Source organism: Sorex fumeus, unplaced genomic scaffold (assembly GCF_029834395.1).
Source record: "Sorex fumeus unplaced genomic scaffold, SorFum_2.1 ptg000043l, whole genome shotgun sequence".
NCBI lineage: Eukaryota > Metazoa > Chordata > Mammalia > Eulipotyphla > Soricidae > Sorex > Sorex fumeus.
This window is the reverse complement of record NW_026606100.1, coordinates 17,679,234-17,700,261: the sequence shown is the minus strand read 5'-3', so window position 1 is coordinate 17,700,261 and position 21,028 is coordinate 17,679,234. Positions and strand designations below refer to the sequence as shown.

General features: G+C 39.2%; 1 protein-coding gene across 1 annotated transcript in view; it reads left to right on the top strand.

Moving 5' to 3' along the window:
• FAM13C (family with sequence similarity 13 member C) overlaps positions 1 to 21,028 on the top strand; it is a 152,917-nt gene that overhangs the window by 63,981 nt on the left and 67,908 nt on the right. The window contains exon 3 of the mRNA XM_056120455.1: positions 6,301 to 6,364. Coding sequence (XP_055976430.1) covers positions 6,301 to 6,364 — 64 coding nt within the window. The remainder of the gene's footprint in view (positions 1 to 6,300; positions 6,365 to 21,028) is intronic.

Sequence of the window (21,028 nt, the reverse complement as noted above, 5' to 3'; positions counted from 1 at the left end):
CAATCTACATTTCTCACTATAAATCCCAATAAAACTCTGGATATCTATCACTCTGATATGGAGGTGCTGCCTTATGGAACACACGTACAATGGGAACTGCAGAGAGAAAAGGTGACATCAGCATGATGGGCAGTGGCCAGACTGCAGGTAGCACTGTCCTCCCGTTGTTCATCGATTTGCTTGAGCGGGCACAAGTAACAAATTTTAAGACTTGTTGTTACTGTGTTTGGCATATCGAATACGTCACGGGTAGCTTGCCAGGCTTTGCCATGTGGGCAAAATACTCTCAGTAGCTTGCTGGGCTCTCCAAGAGGGGCAGAGGAATTGAACCCGGCTTAGCTGGGCTGGCTGCGCGCAAGGCAAACACCCTACCATTGTATTATCGCTCCAGCCCTAGATTTTCTATTTTCTTGAAGTCACAGGGAAGTCACTGAAGGTTACGAAGGTCAGTGTCATGTTCTAAATCACCTTCTGAAAAGACTACTCGGTGTGCATTGAGGGGGTTTAGACATCTTGTGCTAATGTGTCATCCCGCGGCAGGTGCCAGTGATACAGATGAAGGCAGGAGGACGAGTGAAAGAGATGCAGAGGGAAAAAGCCCAATTAGGAGCAAGTCACATTTAGGTTTGTTTAATATTAATGCTTACATCCTCTGTGCCTTTTTTCAAGTTATTTTGTTCCCCAAACTATCCCAATTCATAATTTAAAAGTGTTAGAAGGCTGAGTATCAGATGTAATGTCGGCCACAGTATTTAACACTCATCAGAAATTTGCCTGTCATTTAAATCATGTGACCCCAAGCCTTTCACCACACCTGCCCCTGAACTGAATCTCTTTGTGTGTGATCACATTTTTCTCTGTCCCTGATTTCAAAGACAGGAAATGTGCCTCCTTTGTCATATGGCTCTCACTTTCAAATGTTAGGTTTTACCTGAAAGGGGAGACTAACCACAGGCTTTGGGTGCAGGGAGGTGACCAGAAAAAGCACAAAGCAGAATAACTGACCACCAATTTGTTTTTGAATAATGCCTGATTGTGCTTAAGGCTTACTCTTGAATCTGTGCTTAGAGATCACTCCTGATGGTGCTTGGGTACCATATATGATGCCAGGGTATAACCTGATTTAGCCATGCATAAGGCAGATGCATCATCCACTATGCTATGCGCACACACATATACATATGTATGTACATATATATGTTTGTACATATATACATGCTTACATGTGTGTACATATATACATGTACATACATATATATGTGTGTATATATGGCCCCCGACATAGTAATGTTTAAAAAGAGAGACATGGTTGGGTTATATGTAGAATTTAAGGATGAAGGAGTGAGTTAGGAAAGAATAGTAAGAGGACTTGACAGTAAACTGACTATGAAAGAGACAGATAACACTCAGATGTTACCTCAGGGCAACTGGATAGATGGGAAGCTTTTCACAGATTCGTAGTACTTTCATCTTCTACCTTTGCTCGATTTGCTCGAGCGGGCCCAGTAACGTCTCCATTGGAGACTTTGTTGTTACTGTGTCTGGCATATCGAATCTTCTACCTTAATTATGGATAATTGAAATGCTGATATAAATTGAAAATTTTCACACTAAAATACCGCTTCATAAATGAGCATAGCTGTGGCTTTTCACTCTCCATAAGTCAAAGAAAAAAATCTTAATGCTTTATTGATTTGCTCTTTGGAGATCGACTGGACCTCCTGAGGCAAGGCCCCTGTGGTATGACCCTACAGGCTGGCTTGGTGTGCTTTTAGGTTTGCAGAAATATAGTAACACTGAACATTTTTTAGCAGATTTGTGTCTGAATGGCTCATCCACAGTTCTGCAGTCAGAGAATCCAAGAAGCAGCTCTTTTAACACCAGTATGCAATTCAGTTTTGCTAATTTTGTCAACTTTGGTAGCAAAGCGCTTTGATTTTGAATTATGTCATAGGGTTGTGGAACAGGTGAGGGTGAGGCTTAAAATACCCTCAGTGCTGAGAGCTGCGTTGGCACTCTAAAAAGTAAAAGCTGGGGCCTGAAGTGATAGTATAGCAGGTGAGGCATTTGCCTTGCACACAGCCCACCCAGGTTCAGTCTCTGGCATCCCACATGGTTCCCCGAATACTGCCAGGAATATTTCCTGAGTTCAGACCCAGGGTTAACCTCTGGACATTCCCTGGTATGGTCCCACCTGCCTCACCCCCCAAAAAATACCAAAAAGAAGTAAAGCTGTGTTTTCTTTTGCCTAGTTATGGGTTGGAAGGTAGGATTGAATTGATGTTGACTGAACTTCGAGCTCTGACTAACCCACTCATCATTGCTCTTTCAGAAACATGCTTTTGATAAAGATATGCTTGGTCATTTTTGTGTAGTTGTTTTGTGTAATGAGTGGCAGGAAAATTAGAGTGTTCATTGTGACCCAGTTTCTGTGTTTAAGGCTGGCTTCCACACAGAATTCCAAATGGTGCATCAATATCTTTAAATCTTAAAAAGAAGGGAATTTGAGACACCTCGATCCTATTCCAATGTTCTTTATTACAAAATTTCTCTGGTGAGAGGCTCCTGTTGCCATCTTCTGACCTTTTTCATTTTCAGTTCAGTTGCCTTTTATTCTCTGGCTTTCACTCCCGCCTCCATGGGACAGATTTTCAAGCAGGATGAACTTGCACAAATTCTCCAGTGAGCCCACTGCTCTTTACTTTTGTTCCATAACAGTAACTGGTGCACTGTAGATCTGGTTTATTTCTTTTCCCCCTTTCCCCCTGCTGTTGTTGCTCCAATGCCGGGGGTTGCACACACGCTTGGTTGTAGTACTCACAATTTGATTGGGATGCCCTCCAGGGGTGTACCCCTTCAGTGGTGGTGTTCACACACAACTGACTGCTAGGAAGCCAGAAATCAATTTGGTGCTGGGATCACAGAGACAGAAGCACTGCCAGGCACTAATCTGGCACGACTTTGCTCATGCATTCAGCAGGTCCAGGGGATTCAACCTGCATCTTATTCTTGCACTGCGCCATCTCTTAGGCCCCTGGTTTATTTCTTTATGGTCTCTCTTCTTCCTGGAGAATTTAAGTCCTTGAACACAGAGATTTTGTGCGTGCATGTGTGTGTGTGTGTGTGTGTGTGTGTGTGTGTGTGTGTGTGAGTGTCTCTGTGTGTGTGTGTGTGTGTGTTTGGGCCACACCTGGCAAAGCTCAGGGCTTACTCCTGGCTCTGCACTTAGGAATCACTCCTGGCAGTGCTCAGTGGACCATATGGGATGCAGGGGACTGAACTCAGGTCAGCTGCATGCAAGACAAATGCCCTACCCACTGTACTATCACCCAGGCCCTACAGAGACTTTTTGCTTGCTAGTTTATTACCAAACTAGCACATGACAATACAACCTAGCACATTGTTGGTACTTAATAAATATTTGTTTAGCTGGATAATGTTATTAAAGTGCCCTCTCTCCTTAGGCCAAATGGACATAACGTTGCTAATCTCTTGATTACCCAGAGTATTAAGGCAAATGATGTAAATAAATATTTGCATCCACAGCCTGGCAAGTAAGGCCTTTTGTATTGGAAGATTTTTCTCAATATTCTTACTTCTTTAAGCTTTTTCCTATTCAGTAGAGTGGTAATCTGTTAACTTTTTATGTAGTAAATGCTTTTTTTCCTATAAGCATTTATCATTTCTTCATGACTTGTCTGTTTACTCTCTCCTAACTGGCAAACTCTAGAGACCTGTTCAGGGAACCTGAATAAGGAAGTCCCCTTTTATATTTCTTTAAGCTGGGATTTTTTCATAGTTTCATGAAATTGCCACTAATTATCATCATATAATTCCTATATGGCATTTTGTATATATTTATAGAATTCACATTATTTTAAATGCGTATAATTAACCATAATTAGTATTACTCGTCTAATGTTCTTCACATTAACAATTATTCATACAAGATAGCTGTTGTTATTATCTTTACTTTGTAAATGAGAAAATTGAGACTTAGAGAAGTTAATCTTACCTAATGGTATAATCCAGGAAGTGGTGGACACATATGGCTCCCTTGTGGACCCCTGCGATATTTCAAGGGTGCCAGAGCTAAAAATCTGCATAATTGAGGGGAGAAAAAACATGAGATTAGAAGCCAATCTGTAGAATGGGGCTAGAAGTGGAGACAAGGCAGAAGGGGTTATAGCTGGAAAAAGATTGAGAATTACTGTTCTCAAGTAGAGGTTCTTAACCCAAATCCCGTGGACAGTTTTCAAACTCTTAATGTCGCATCAGAATTTCACAATTATTCAGATTGTTCATCAGAATAATTCAAGGAAATTTTGAAATGTGTCAAGGTGATTCTAATGTACACTGAACTTTGAGTACCCCTTTTTTAAGCAAGCTCCATTCAGGATTGTTGATTTTTTAATTATTTTTTCTTTTTGGGGGGTTACACCCAGCGATGCTCAGGGCTCTGCACTCAGGAATCACTCCTGGCAGTGCTCAGGGGACCATATGGCATTCTGGGAATCGAACCTTAGTTGGCCGTGTGCAAGGCAAATGCCCTACCCGCTGTGCTATTGCTCCAGCTCCTGATCCTGTCTTTAAGATTTCACTGAACAGTGAATCTCCTAAAGGTCTAAACTCTGCTTCCTGATTAATCTCTCTCCAACACTGTACCAGACACATGGGAGCTTTCAGATGGTTATTAAGCTTAAACCACCTTCAATACTTTGACCACAGTTCTCCAGTTTGACATCCTAAAAGATCACGTGAATATATCTGCATGATTACTTCGAGATATCACTAATTTGAACTCTTTCAAACAAAGCATTTCTGCTTTTGGAAGGAAGGGGAGGGGAGGTTTTCGGAGCAGAACTGAGATCCAGGGGGGCACTCCCGGCAATTCTCAGCCAACCCGGCATGCAGTTCAGTGTAAGAATATGAGGGTTTGGTGCAGTTTGGGATTAACTGGGCCATCCCAGCAGTGCTCAGGACCCTTCAAAGTCATACCTGGCAGTTCAGGAGAGAGATCCTAGTTTGTTCATTCCTGATAAACATCAGTGTGATGTTGACATTTTGTTTCACCATATCCTTTCTCAAGTAAATTGTTTGCACAGTTAGCCGTGCTTGTTGAAAGAATTCTTAGGAACAGAGTGAAGAGTGAGGTTTGTGGTGTTTCTAAATGTGCATTCTGACTTTTGACAATCATTAATCTTGTTGACATTCAGAAGATATATAAACTTTCTTTAGGATTCAAATTGTAGAATAATAACTATAAATAATTATGTCCCCAAATAAATCTTTTCATAAATGACTTAGTACTGACTAAATATATCATTAATTAAGGTAACAGGCCTTTTAGCAGGAGAATAACTAAAATTTACTATATTTGTATTACATAATAGCATGCATTCTGCTGCTGAAAAACTTGAATATTACATAATAGGTGCCTTGGATCCCAGCAGTTGACAAATCATGATTCAGAGCTTAGCAGTGGTATGGTTTTTTTTTTAACTAAATGTTTGAAAATTAACTAATGTTTCAGTGTGTATTTTTCTTGTTTTAGAATCTTTTTCTTCTAATGGGTATTATGTTGTAGCAAAACCCAGCTTCATCGTGTTACGCAGGAACTGCTGTAATATTTATTGTGTCAATTAAAAAGTATAGTGGACGTCAAAAATCTCTTCAGTGAACAAATTTTATCTTTTTGAGACAGCTTCAGAAGAGTTCACTCATGTGAAAACATTTTTTGAAATTATTTTCCAATTAAAAAATAATTTGTATTAGGCACTGAAAGTTTAACAATGTAAAAATGGACATAACTACTAATCTCTTTGGTGCTTACATTTCAGTACAGAAATGCAAATAGGTATATGTTCAGGTAGAAGCATCAAGCAGAACATCTGAAATCAGTGTGGTAGAGAATGAGGACGGGGGCCGTCTACTTAAGACAGGAAGGAATCACAGGAAGATGGCAAAGGAGCTCGTCTGAGGTGTTCTAAGAGGAGTCATCTTTGTGAAGATCGAAAAGGTGAAAATCAGAACAGGGAGCTACACTTTGTTCAAGAGACAGGAAAATCAAGAAGGCTGGGGTAGAGAGGACAAGGATGAGAGTGACGGAGGTGGGGTGAATGATGCTTGTGCTCAAACACAGCAGTGTTTGAAAGAAGTGTGGATTTTATCCTGCAGGCGTTGAGACACAATAGAGGACCCTTAATAAAGTAAAATCAGATTTGTAGTCGCCAGCTTCAAATGTGCTTTCTTGAAACATTTTCTTTTTAAAAAATGGAAAATTTTTCTTTTTGTTTCTAGAATAGACCAGAGGACTGCCATTTGTCCCAAGGATGCTCTTGAAACACGGCAGGACTTAAATGAGGTAGGTACACTCATTGCTGGTGATATCAATATTAGATAGTTGAGTCATGCAATTTACTCTTTTGCCTAGTGTCTACCATATCTCAGACTACAGCCAAGTTATGCAGTCATTCCAATATATTAGTTTCTGCCTGGCTTGTATAAACACGGCTATTGCAGCTATAGTTGTAAAATTTCCTTTTATTCTATCTTCATCTCTCTGTATGTTTTCAAATGGCATTGTAGTCTCAGAGATAATCATGTTTACTGTTTATCCATGAAGCATGACGCAGTTTGGTATTTGAAATGTGTTATTCTGGTATGTGTTGAGGTATTGAATCTGTGTTTTTCAAAACGATTTCCAACTAAAGTAGGTTTCATAAGGAATGACCATGCTCAGATTCCAGGCAGAGAAACAACAGGCTTCAGGCAAATTACAAGAGGAAATTATTTATATAATTATGTAATTATTTATGTGGTTTCCCCAATGGTTATCATTTCATTTTCTGGAATCTGATATGTATTTGTCTTATCCCTCACCCCAGAAAGGTATTGACCTGATTTTTCTTTCCTCTTTTACTGTAGTGCTTACCATAAACTATAGTCACAAATTATTTAGTCAAGTTGTAGAAATGCATGACCATGCAGCTAATGTTAACTAATGTTAACAACATAAAATACTGTTTATTATCTCAGTGCGTGTGCATGTGCATACCAAGACTGCTTTTAAAATTGCACAATCTTGCACATGCTAACTAGTGTGAAAAAGCATTGAGTAAAGATGTGAGAGCCAGCATTAATGAACATAGCTGTTTGCCCCACTGTGACTAAGCAAAATGCTAGTTATAAACAAGCACTGATTTGTTTTGACACGTGACTAGGGAAAAAAATGAGATAATTCTAAAGGTCAGTTTGTTATGGTTTTCTGGTATTTGGGAGACTTTTTGGTTTTTGAACCAGAAAACCATTGGAATGTGCTAATGTTATGAAACACGGGGGCTCAAACTGCTTGGGTGCACCTGGGTTCTGGGATACCGAAGAGAAAAACACATCTGAATAGTTAGGCAGCAGCATGTTTTAAATATGTTTTTTGCACACAAACATGGCTGGTAACAGTGTGTGCTCCAAATGGTTTTGACCCAATGGGGGGGTGAACTATAGAAAAAAATGTATGAACATTGCTATCACAGTTATATCTATAAAATTTTCTTATTCTATTTTCAATCCCTCTTTTTATCTATTTATGTATATTTTTTAAATTCTGTTTTCATGCCAAAATTTTTTTGCAGGTTTTTTCATAATAAAATTTGCTGGGGCTGGTCAGAAGAAAGCTCAAACTTGAATTAAGGGGAAAGCTCAAAGGGGTCCCAGACCTTTCAGGGAAAGGCTGTATTGAATCTCATTGCTGCATACATCCTGAAGATTGGGAATATCAGATCCTAAGAATACATTTTTCATTCAGTGTCATTTCCTTATAATGTCAAGGAGGAGGGGAAAAGAGATCAATTCTTGGTGTGCCCACTGTGTGAAATTTGCATGTTTTGTCATGTTTGTTTGGTATTCCCCAGGTATTATTTTTCTCCCAAACTTCAGATGTGCACATTAAATTTATCGGCATGTCCAGAGTGACAGCTTGTAGTGTGTGTGTGTGTGTGTGTGTGTGTGTGTGTGTGTGTGGTGTGGTGTGTGGTGTGTATACACATATACCATTAAAAGAAATCCTGGCCAGAGTTTGTCCCCCCACCTTTTTTTTTTTTGCATTTTGGGTCACACCTGACAATGCTTAGAGGTTACTCCTGACTCTGCACTCAGGAATTACTCCTGGCAGAGCTCAGAGGACCATATGCAACGCTGGGGATCGAACCCTCATTATACAAGGCAAGCACCCTACTCTTTGCTATTGCTCCGGTTCCTGTTCCCATTTTTGATTCTGTGTTGCTAGAATAGGCTCAGCCACCTGCAATTCTGAACTGAAATCAGTGGCTTGATTAGAAAATGAACAATATAAATAAATATAAATTATTTTAATTATGTTTTTGATGTTTATTAAAAGTTTGATGCTGCTGTGACCATAAATAATGCTTTTAACAAGAGGAAATTTACTCTTCTTTATGTCAATTAGCCTGTGGTTAAGATTAGTTTTATTATGTATTGTTGCAATTAATCTGTTTCCAAGACTCTGTGGACAATATTAGGTAAGGTCTCATGATGTTTTCAAACTTACTAAAACAGAATTATTTAAGGAATAAAGTAGGCTGGAGTGATAGCACAGCAGGTAGGGTGTTTGCCTTGCACACGGCTGACCAGGGTTTGATTCTTCTGCCCCTCTGGGAGACCGTGAGCTACTGAGAGTATCTCGCCCATATGGCTAAGTCTGGCAGGCTAAGTGTGACGTATATGATATGCCCAAAACCGTAACAACAAGTCTTACAATTTGTTGTGAGACGTTACATGTGCCTGCTCGAGCAAATTGATGAACAATGAGAGGACAGTGCTATAAGATATACACTTAGGCCTATGGAACACAAGTGGGAAACATTGCTTCAGGATTTTTTTTTTTCTATTTCTGGTTATGAATAACATGATGTTGAGTGGCTGCAGTAGGGCTACGTGATTTTGAAATTCCAAAATTTTTTTTTAAACACCATGAGGTACAGTTGTACATTCACATTTTTTTTGTGCTTGGGTTTAGATTATACAATGATCAGATACCCATCCCTCCACCAGTGCCCATTTTCCACCACCATGGATAATATCCCTCCCAGCCCCATCCCTCCCATCCCACCCTGCCCTTGTGTTCTCTCTCTCCTTTTGGGTGTTGTGGTCTGCAAAAGAGGCTTTGAGTGGCAAACATGTTCAGTCCATAGTCTACTTTCAACATGCATCTTCCCTCCTGGGAGGATCCTCCAAACATCCTTTATTTGGTGCTCCCTTCTCTATCTGAGCTGCCCTTTCCCCTAGAATGCCTGGCTGGCCTCTAAGCCATGGAGTAATCCTCCTGGTGCTGATCTCAGCTATTCTTGGGTATTAATCTCATATTTTGTTACTTTATATTCCCCAGATGAATGCAATCTTTCTATGTCTATCCCTCTCTTTCTGACTCATTTCGCTTAGCATGATGTTTTCCATGTTGTACCACTTGTACATAAATTTCATGACTTCAACTTTTCTAACAGCTACATAGTACTCCATTGTGTAGATGTACCAAAGTTTCTTTAACCAGTCATCTGTTCTTGGGCATTCAGGTTTCTTTCAGTTTCTGGCTATTGTAAAGAGTGCTGCAATGAACAAACAAGTGCAGATGTCACTTTGATTATACATTTTTGCCTCTCTGGGATATATTCCCAGGAGTGGTATTGCTGGGTCAAATGGGAGATCAATTTCTAATTTTTTGAGCATCATCCATACTGTTTTCCAGAAGGGCTGAACCAGTCGACATTCCCACCAACAGTGAAGGAGTGTCCCTTTCTCGCCACATCAGCGCCAGCATCGGTTGCTTTTGTTCTTTTGGATGTGGGCCAGTCTCAGAGGTGTGAGATGGTATCTCATTGTGGTTTTGATCTGCATCTCCCTGATGATTAAAGATGTAGAGCATTTTCTTATGTGCTTTTTTGCCATTTGAGTTTCTTCTTTGAGAAAGTTTCTGTACATTTCATTGCCCCATTTTTTGATGGGGTTGGATGTTTTCTTCTTGTAGAGTTCAACCAGTATTTCGTATATCCTTGATATCAACCCCTTGTCAGATGTGTATTCGGCGAATATCCTTTCCCACTCTGTAGACTGTCTTTGTATTTTGGTCACTGTTTCTTTGGAGGTGCATAAGCTTCTTAGTTTAAGATAGTCCCATTTATCTCTCTCTGTTTTCACTTGCTCAGCCAGTGGCATGGCATCTTTGAAGATACCATTAGCTTCAATGTCATGGAGAGAGTTTTGCCAACTTTATCTTCAATATACCTTATGGATTCTGGTCTGATGTTGAGGTCTTTAATCCATTTTGATCTTACTTTTGTACATGGTGTTAGGCAGAGTTCTGAGCCCACTTTTTTGCATGTAGCCGTCCAGTTCTGCCAGCAGACTTTGTTAAAGAGGCTTTCCTTACTCCATTTCACATTACTTGCACCTTTATCAAAGATTAGATGATCATATGATTGAGGGGAGATGTCAGTGTATTCAACCTTATTCCACTGGTCTGCAGTACTGCCTTTGTTGCAGTACGATGCTGTTTTGATTATTACTGCTTTGTAGTAGAGTTTGAAGTTAGGGAGGTTGATTCCTCCCATTTTCTTTTTCCCAAGAATTGCTTTAGCTATTCGTGGGGGCTTATTGTTCCATATAAATTTCAGGAGTGTTTGCTCCATTTCTTTGAAGAATGTCATGGGTATCCTTATAGGGATTGCATTGAATTTATACAATGCTTTCGGTAGTATTGCCATTTTGACAATGTTAAGTCTCCCAACCCATGAGCAGGGGATATCTTTCCATTTCCTCATGTCCTCTTTTATTTCCTGAAGTAGCGTTTTGTAGTTTTCTTTGTACAGGTCCTTTACTTCCTTAGTTAAGCTAATTCCTAGGTACTTGATTTTCTGGGGCACAATTGTGAACGGGATTGTTTTTTTCATGTTGCTTTCTTCTCTCTCACTGTTTGCGTATAGGAAAGCCATGGACTTTTGGGTATTGATTTTATAGCCTGCAACTTTAATATACGAGTCTATTGTTTCTAGGAGTTTTTTGGTGGAGGTTATTGGGTTCTCTAAGTAGAGTATCATATCATCTGCGAATAGTGAGAGCTTGATTTCTTCCTTTCCTACCTGAATGCCCTTAATATCTTTTTCTTGCCTAATCGCTATTGCAAGTACTTACAGTATTATATTGAACAACAGTGGAGAGACTGGGCATCCTTGTCTCATCCCTGATCTTAGAGGGAAGGCTCTCAGTTTTTCCCCATTGAGGATGATGCTTGCTGTAGGTTTGTGGTAGATGGCTTTAACTATTTTGAGGAAAGTCCCCTCTATACCCATTTTGGCTAGGTTTTTCATCATAAAGGGGTGCTGGATCTTGACAAATGCTTTCTCTGCATCTATTGATATGATCATATGCTTTTTATCTTTTCTTTTGTTGATATGATGGATTATGTTGATTGATTTCTGAATGTTAAACCATCCTTGCATCCCTGGGATGAATCCTACTTGGTCATGGTGTATGATCTTTTTGATGAGTAGTTGGATTCCATTTACTAGTAGTTTGTTGAGGATCTTTGCATCTGTGTTCATCAGGGATATCGGTCTGTAATTTTCTTTCTTTGTGGTATCGCTGCTGCTTTTGGAATCAGTGTGATATTTGCTTCATAGAAAGTGTTCGGAAGTGTTTTTGATATTTCAATTTCGTGGAAAAGCTTAAAGAGGATTGGGAGTAAGTCTTCTTTAAAGATTTGGAAGAATTCAGTAGTGAATCCATCCGGGCCAGGACTTTTGTGCTTGAGAAGACTTTTTATTACCATTTCAATTTCCTTGATGGTGGTAGGTCTGTTCAGTTATTCCAGTTCTTCTTGGTTCAGCCTTGGGAGTCTGTAGGAGTCTAGGAATTTATCCATTTCCTCGAGGTTTTGATGTTCCGTGGCATAAAGCTTGTTAAAGTATTCCCTAAGGATCCTTTGAATTTCTGTAGTTTCTGTTGTAATGACCCCCCTTTTCGTTTCTGATTCGGTTTATTAGGGTTTTCTCTCTCCCTTTCTTTGTGAGTTTTGCTAGAGGCTTATCGATCTTGTTAATTTTCTCGAAGAACCAGCTCTTGGTTTCATTGATCTTTCGGATTGTTTTTTGGGTTTCTTTCTCCTTAATCTCTGCTCTGAGTTTTATTATATCCTTTCTCCTGTTCGGGTTGTGCTCCTTTTTTTGGTCCTTCTCCAAGCTCTTAAGCTGTGAGGTTAGGTTACTTATGTGTGCTCGCTCCTCCTTCCTGAGGAATGCTTGTAGAGTTGTAAACTTTCCTCTTAACACAGCTTTTGCTGTGTCCCATAAGTTTCGGTAACTCGTGTTCTCATTTTCATTCGTTTCTAGGAATCTTTTGATTTCCTCTTTGATTTCCTGTCTAAGCCACTCGTTGTCCAATAGTGAGCTGTTTAATTTCCAGGTGTTTGATTTAGTTTTCTGTTTTTTTTTCGGCAACTTAATCTATTCATTTTATTATTTCATTGTTTTGATTATTTTTTCCCCCTTTATTTTATTTTTTTTTTTACAGTTGTAGATTTACAATTTTTTTGTGCTTTGGTTTCAATTATACAATGATCAGATACCCATCCCTCCACCAGTGCCCATTTTCCACCACCATGGATAATATCCCTCCCACCCCCATCTCCCCATCCCCCCTGTCTCTGTGGCAGGGCAATCCCCTGTGTTCTCTCTCTCCTTTTGTGTGTTGTGGTCCGCAAAAGAGGAATTGAGTGGCAAACATGTTCAGTCCATAGTCTACTTTCGACATGCATCTCCCCTCCTGGGAGGATCCTCCAAACATCCTTTATTTGGTGCTCCCTTCTCTATCTGAACTGCCCTTTCCTCTAGGATACCGGCTGGCCTCTAAGTTATGGAATAATCCTCCTGGTGCTGATCTCAGCTATTCTTGGGTATTAATCTCATACTTTGTTACTTTATATTCCCCAGATGAATGCAATCTTTCTATGTCTATCCCTCTCTTTCTGACTCATTTCGCTTAGCATGATACTTTCCATATTGTACCACTTGTATGTAAATTTCATGACTTCATCTTTTCTAACAGCTACATAGTACTCCATTGTGTAGATGTACCAAAGTTTCTTTAACCAGTCATCTGTTCGTGGGCATTCAGGTTTCTTCCAGTTTCTGGCTATTGTAAAGAGTGCTGCAATGAACAAACAAGTGCAGATGTCACTTCGACTATACATTTTTGCCTCTCTGGGATATATTCCCAGGAGTGGTATTGCTGGGTCAAATGGGAGCTCAATTTCTAATTTTTTGAGAATCGTCCATACTGTTTTCCAGAAGGGCTGAACCAGTGGACATTCCCACCAACAGTGAAGGAGGGTCCCTTTCTCGCCACATCCATGCCAGCATCGGTTGCTTTTGTTCTTTTGAATGTGGGCCAGTCTCTGAGGTGTGAGATGGTATCTCATTGTGGTTTTGATCTGCATCTCCCTGATGATTAATGATGTAGAGCATTTTCTCATGTGCTTTTTTGTCATTCGGATTTCTTCTTTGAGAAAGTTTCTGTTCATTTCATTGCCCCATTTTTGGATGGGGTTGGATGTTTTCTTCTTGTGGAGTTTAACCAGTATTTTGTATATCCTGGATATCAACCCCTTGTCAGATGTGTATTTGGTGAATAGCCTTTCCCATTCTGTAGACTGTCTTTGTATTTTGGTCACTGTTTCTTTGGAGTTGCAGAAGCTTCTTAGTTTAAGATAGTCCCATTTATCTATCTCTGTTTTCACTTGCTCGGCCAGTGGCGTGGCATCTTTGAAGATACCATTAGCTTCAATGTCATGGAGGGTTTTGCCAACTTTATCTTCAATGTACCTTATTGTTTCTGGTCTGATGTTGAGGTCTTTAATCCATTTTGATCTTACTTTTGTACATGGTGTTAGACAGAGTTCTGAGTCTATTTTTTTGCATGTAGCCGTCCAGTGATGCCAACACAATTTATTAAAGAGGCTTTCCTTACTCCACTTCACATTACTTGCACCTTTATCAAAGATTAGATGATCATATGATTGAGGGGAAATGTCAGTGTATTCAACCCTGTTCCATTGGTCTGCAGTTCTGCCTTTGTTCCAGTACCATGCTGTTTTAATTATTACTGCTTTGTAGTAGAGTTTGAAGTTCGGGAGGTTGATTCCTCCCATTTTCTTTTTCCCAAGAATTGCTTTAGCTATTCGTGGGGGCTTATTGTTCCATATAAATTTCAGGAGTGTTTGCTCCATTTCTTTGAAGAATGTCATGGGTATCCTTATAGGGATTGCATTGAATTTATACAATGCTTTCGGTAGTATTGCCATTTTGACAATGTTAAGTCTCCCAACCCATGAGCAGGGGATATCTTTCCATTTCCTCATGTCCTCTTTTATTTCCTGAAGTAGCATTTTGTAGTTTTTTTTTTACAGGTCCTTTACTTCCTTAGTTAAGCTGATTCCTAGGTACTTGATTTTCTGGGGCACAATTGTGAACGGGATTGTTTTTTTCATGTTGCTTTCTTCTCTCTCACTGTTTGCGTATAGGAAAGCCATGGACTTTTGGGTATTGATTTTATAACCTGCAACTTTACTATACGAGTCTATTGTTTCTAGGAGTTTTTTCCTGGAGTGTTATTGGGTTCTCTAAGTAGAGTATCATATCATCTGCGAATAGTGAGAGCTTGTTTTCTTCCTTTCCTACCTGAATGCCCTTAATATCTTTTTCCTGCCTAATCGCTATTGCAAGTACTTCCAGTACTATATTGAACAGCAGTGGAGAGAGAGGGCATCCCTGTCTCGTCCCTGATCTTAGAGGGAAGGCTCTCAGTTTTTCCCCATTGAGGATAATGCTTGCTGTAGGTTTGTGGTAGATGGCTTTAATTATGTTGAGGAAGGTCCCCTCTATACCCATTTTGGGTAGGGTTTTCATCATAAAGGGGTGCTGGATCTTATCAAATGCTTTCTCTGCATCTATTGATATGATCATATGCTTTTTATCTTTTCTTTTGTTGATATGGTGGATTATGTTGATTGATTTCCGAATGTTAAACCATCCTTGCATCCCTGGGATGAATCCTACTTGGTCATGGTGTATGATCTTTTTGATGAGTAGTTGGATTCCATTTGCTAGTAGTTTGTTGAGGATCTTTGCATCTGTGTTCATCAGGGATATTGGCCTGTAATTCTCTTTCTTTGTGGTATCTCTGTCTGCTTCTGGTATCAGTGTGATATTTGCTTAGTAGAAACTGTTCGGAAGTGTTTTTGATATTTCAATTTCGTGGAAAAGCTTAAAGAGCATTGGGAGTAAGTCCTCTTTAAAGATTTGGAAGAATTCAGTAGTGAATCCATCCAGGCCAGGACTTTTGTGCTTGGGGAGACTTTTTATTACCATTTCAATTTCCTTGATGGTGATAGGTCTGTTCAGTTATTCCAGTTCTTCTTGGTTCAGCCTTGGGAGTCTGTAGGAGTCTAGGAATTTATCCATTTCCTCGAGGTTTTGATGTTCCGTGGCATAAAGCTTCTCAAAGTACTCCCTGAGGATCCTCTGAATTTCTGTGGTTTCTGTTGTAATGACCCCCTTTTCATTTCTGATTCGGTTTATTAGGGTTTTCTCTCTCCCTTTCTTTGTGAGTTTTGCTGGAGGCTTATCGATCTTGTTAATTTTCTCGAAGAACCAGCTCTTGGTTTCATTGATCTTTCGGATTGTTTTTTGGTTTCCATCTCGTTAATCTCTGCTCTGAGTTTTATTATTTCCTTTCTCCTGTTCGGGTTGTTCTCCTTTTTTTGGTCCTTCTCCAAGCTCTTAAGCTGTGAGGTTAGGTTACTTATGTGTGCTCGCTCCTCCTTCCTGAGGAATGCTTGTAGAGCTATAAACTTTCCTCTTAACACAGCCTTTGCTGTGTCCCATAAGTTTTGGTAACTCGTGTTCTCATTTTCATTCGTTTCTAAGAATCTTTTGATTTCCTCTTTGATTTCCTGTCTAATCCACTCGTTGTTCAATAGTGCACTGTTTAATTTCCAGGTGTTTGACTTAGTTTTCTGTTTTTGTGTGTGATTTACTTCTAATTTCAACGCATTATGGTCTGTGAATATTGTTGATACAATCTCTACCTTCTTAATTTTATGGAGGCATGTTTTGTGGCTCAGCATGTGGTCTATCTTGGAGAATGTTCCATGTACGCTTGAGAAGAATGTGTATTCAGCTTTTTGTGGATGAAGTGTCCTGTATATATCTACTAAGTCCCTTTCTTCCATTGTTTCCCTCAAATGAAGTATGTCCTTGCTAAGCTTGAGTCTGGTTGATCTATCAAGAGGTGACAATGCAGTGTTGAAGTCTCCCACTAGTATTGTGTTGCTATTGATGTCTTTTTCCAAATCTATGAGTAGTTGTTTTAAGTACTTTGCTGGTCTCTCATTAGGTGCATATACATTTATTATTGTAAGTTCTTCCTGTTGTACAGATCCTTTGATCAATAATTTTCTGTTTTTGTGTGTGATTTACTTCTAATTTCAGAGCATTATGGTCTGAGAAGATTGTTGATATAATCTCTACTTCTTAATTTTATGGAGGCATGTTTTGTGGCTCACCATATGGTCTATCTTGGAGAATGTTCCATGTACGCTTGAGAATAATGTGTATTCAGCTTTTTGTGGATGAAGTGTCCTGTACATATCTACTAAGTCCCTTTCTTCCATTGTTTCCCTCAGATGAAGTGTGTCCTTGCTAAGCTTGTGTCTGGTTGATCTATCAAGAGGTGACAAAGTGGTGTTGAAGTCTCCCACTAGTATTGTGTTGCTATTGATGTCTTTTTCCAAATCTATGAGTAGCTGTTTTAAGTACTTTGCTGGACTCTCATTAGGTGCATATACACTTATTATTGCAATTTCTTCCTGTTGTACATATCCTTTGATCAATAAGAAATGGCCTTTACTGTCTCTTATGACCTTCTTCACTCTGAAATCGATGTGGTCTGATATTAGGATGGCTACCGCAGATTTTTTATGGGAGCTGTTTGCCTGTAGGATTGTTTTCCAGCCTTTGACTCTGAGTCTGTGTTTGCTTTGACTATTGAGATGCGTTTCTTGCAGGCAGCAGAAAGTTGTGTTCAATTTTCTTATCCATCCTGACACTCTATGTCTTTTAGTTGGTGCCTTTAGGCCATTGACATTGAGAGAGATTATTGTTATGGGATTTTGTCCTATTTTTCTGTTGAAATTTGGTGTATTTGAGGGGCCTTTCTTGCCTTAAAGTAGCCCATTTAGTTGTTCTTGTAACCATGGTTTTGAGTCTATGAAGTTCCTGAGCTGTTGTTTGTCTGTGAAACTGTGTGTTGTTCCTTCTATTATGAATGAGAGTCTCGCTGGGTAAAGTATTTTTGGAGAGGCATTTATTTCATTGAGTTTTTTCACTATGTCCCACCACTGTTTTCGGGCCATGAGGGTTTCATCAGAAAAATCAGCTGTGAATTTTAAGGATGCTCCTTTGTAAGAGATTTCTTTCTTCGATCTTGCTGCTTTCAGAATTTTGTCTCTGTCTAAGGTTTTGGTCATTTTTATCAGAATGTGTTTTGGGGTATTTTTATTCGAGTTTCTTCTAGCTGGTACCCTTCGGGCCTCCTGAATGTGGTCACAAGTTTTCTTCAGCTCTGGAAACGTTGTAGCAGTGATGTCTTTGACAATTTCTTCTTCATCAAGGTTTTCTTCCTGTCCCTCTGGGACTCCAATAATTCTTACATTAGCCCTTTTGGCTTCATCGCGATCTTCTCTTGCTATCTGTTCCCGAATAGTGAGTCTCTTTTCCATTTTCTGCTCTTTCCTGGAGAGTCTCTGAACTCCATCTTCGAGCTCACTGATTCTGTTATCAGCAGCTGTTACTCTGCTTCTGAGGCCTTCCACTGAGTTTTTCAATTCGCCTACCAGGTTTTTCAGGTCTGACATTTCCGATTGCATTTTACTCGTTTCTGCCTTCAAATCCTCTTTTCTTTTATTGGCATTGCTTTACATTGTTTCTTTTAGTTCCCTAAGCATCCTAAGTAGCTCCCTTCTGAATTCCTTGTCAGAGAGGTTGTCTAACACTACAGTACTGTTGATGTCCTCTGGGCTAGCCTCTTCAATAAGAAAGTTTGGTGGGCATTTGCCTTGCTTTACCATTGTGACAAGTGTGGTTTAATCCTTCACTTTCACTGTTACTATTGTGCTTGATATGCAGTGTAAGTTTGAGATAGGCTTGTGACTTATTGGCTACTGAGTTTCTAGTGGCAGACCTAAAATAGAGAATATTCCATCTAAGAAGGTAGCTTATGGTTCCTAGGGCATATGTATTGGGAGAATATTTTGCAGCCATGTTAGCAGCCGTGGCTCTGGAAAGGGTGCCTGCGCTGGTCCTGTGCAGATCAGGGGAAAAAACCGGCTGTCCTATGAGATTGAGCTAGCTGCGCATGCTCAGAGAAAGTCCCAGGCCTTGGGGGCGGGCTGTACCTGTAAGAAATCCTTCAGCAGGATTTTTTTTAAAAAATAGAATATTCATGTAGAAAAATGTTAGTATCCTTAACTGAAATCCAAGCACAAAAATTTGTAAGTCTACGACTGTACCTCATGGTGTTTCACTTAAGTTTTCTGCTTGATGATTTCTCACAAGTTGTGTATATTTCAAGTATATCATCAAACAGAACATTATCAGTATCCCATATAACCCTTGGGAATTCCTTGTAATCACTGTATCTCTATAAATACAATTGCTATTTGAACTTGCATCCATTTATTTTGCCTACCATTGAGATCTTGTTAAACAGGCTCTGTGTATTCTTGTGACTGGCTCCTTTTCTCCATATTATGTTTGTGAGATTCACGCGTAGTTGGATTATCTGGATACTTATAGATTATTTGGTATTCTGCTTGCAGTAATCCATTGGATGGCCAATTCTCTCACTCCCTCCCTCCCTCTCTCTTCCTCTTTTAGTCTCTATGTACAGTTGACATATTCTTTCCTGGTAGTTCTCTAAAACAAACCCATAGGTTTCATATCTGATCTCTGTCTTCCAAGTCAATTTAAAAATCTAAAGTCCAAGAAGAGTTTTTTGAGGTTCATAAGAAAAATGGTCCACAAATAGTTTTCAGGCATTCATGGACTTTAATGTTTAATAGGATAATAACAAGTTTAAGATGCTGCATTTTCTTTTATATTTTCCCCAAATTTCACATCTGGAATTTTATTTCCATTATTTGAGCTTTGTAAACCCAGTGACTATCACATATAGTTAGGAGTGAACTCTTGTATCTAGCTGGTCCTAGCCTAAGGGGTGCCATACCCAGTGTGGTGATACTTATTGATGACATCTCTATGTGTGAGGAACGGTCCTTGTATGTTCTTCTTTCTGTTTCAGTGAGATGAAAACTTGCTCAGATATTGTTTCTATGTGTCCTGTGTATAGATTTGATTCTTGCCAGTCTTTTCTATCAGACTAGAAATCCCAGTTTCTTACTTTGAGCCTTATTTGTTTGTTTCATCTCTTTGCTTTTTTTCTGTGTGTCACACCTAGGGTTCTCACGACCTGCTCTGGCTCTGTGCTCAGGCATCACTATTGGTGGGACTGAGCGAATCATACGAGGTGCTGGGATCCAGCCTGGGTCTGTTATGTGCAAAGCAAGCACCGTACCACTGTACTGTTGCTCAAACCCCACCTTGGCTTTTTGAAAGGACTAGTGTGTACAGTCCAGGATGCTTGGTATCTTTTTCTTTTGCACTATGCTCTAGGAGTTGGTTTCTGAAAAAAATGGCTTAGTCTTTCTCCTACCACTGACCTGAATTGTCAAACTTTGCTTCTATTATACACTGAGAACTTTTATTTTGGGAAGCTGGCCTCTTGGATTCTGGCTGGACAAGATTCTAAACTCAGTGTCAGTGTGTCATTCCCCCTTTCCTTTCATTTTGGTTTCTCCCCCATTCTCTAATTATTGATAAAGTGTTTATGAGATTAAAAAGTACTGTACAAGTAAAAGCAGAAAAACAAATGATAGTTTTTCCTCTCCACATTATACATTTTCTGTTTTCAGTTCCAACTACGGAAAAGAATAGATTGAAATTAAACTATTGCTCTTCCTCTGTTAAAACTACATATTGCTTCATCACATGACTTTTCCAAACCCACAGACTATATATCATAATGTATCACAACAACTTGTTATTTGTAAACTTATTTGTAAAGTTTTAAACCTCCTTAGTTTAATTTTAGGAGTCTTCTGTTTTAACACCCATCCATTCTAACTTGCTTTATCCCATTTTTCCAATGTATATATAATTTAGGCATATGATCCCATATGATGCCATAATAAAGTGAGGCCAAAATTACTCAAAGGTAATGTTTCATAAGTGCTATCATCTGAAGACCTGTTTTGCATAGTGCTCTAAAAGTGACATTTATACTTAAGCTTAATATTTTTACCAGTGGTATAGATGAGAGGTAATACTTGAACAGAAGTTAACAACTGAGGTTGATTGAGGAATGAAATAGTAAAGTCATCACAGTGAACATTCTGAAGTTATCGGTCAATTGGGTTTTCTGTGTAGTTCTGAGATTAACTTTTTGCATCTAACTCTGATGCCATCATTCTATAGAAAAAATGGTCGCCTGAAAAAAATTCCATGACATCTGTGCTGAAATAAAATAATTATTTTCTTATTTGATAGTTATATTTAAGATCTTCTCCCCTTTTGTGTAAAGCAAGTGTTGATTGAGAAAATAAGAATGTTTTTTTTTCACTTTTATTCTAGAGTTCCAAGATTGAGAAGATAAAAATATACAGAAGTCAGTTGCCCATGACAAACAGATTTGAGTGTGACTTCCCTTCCGTGAATTGCTTATTTAACTTCTTTGTTGGAATTGCTAGCTATGAAACTATCTTTAGGATAGCATAGACAAATCTATAGTTTATCTTCTTTCACCAGGCTGAGTCAGTTACTCCAACTGAAAAAACAAAAAAAACCCT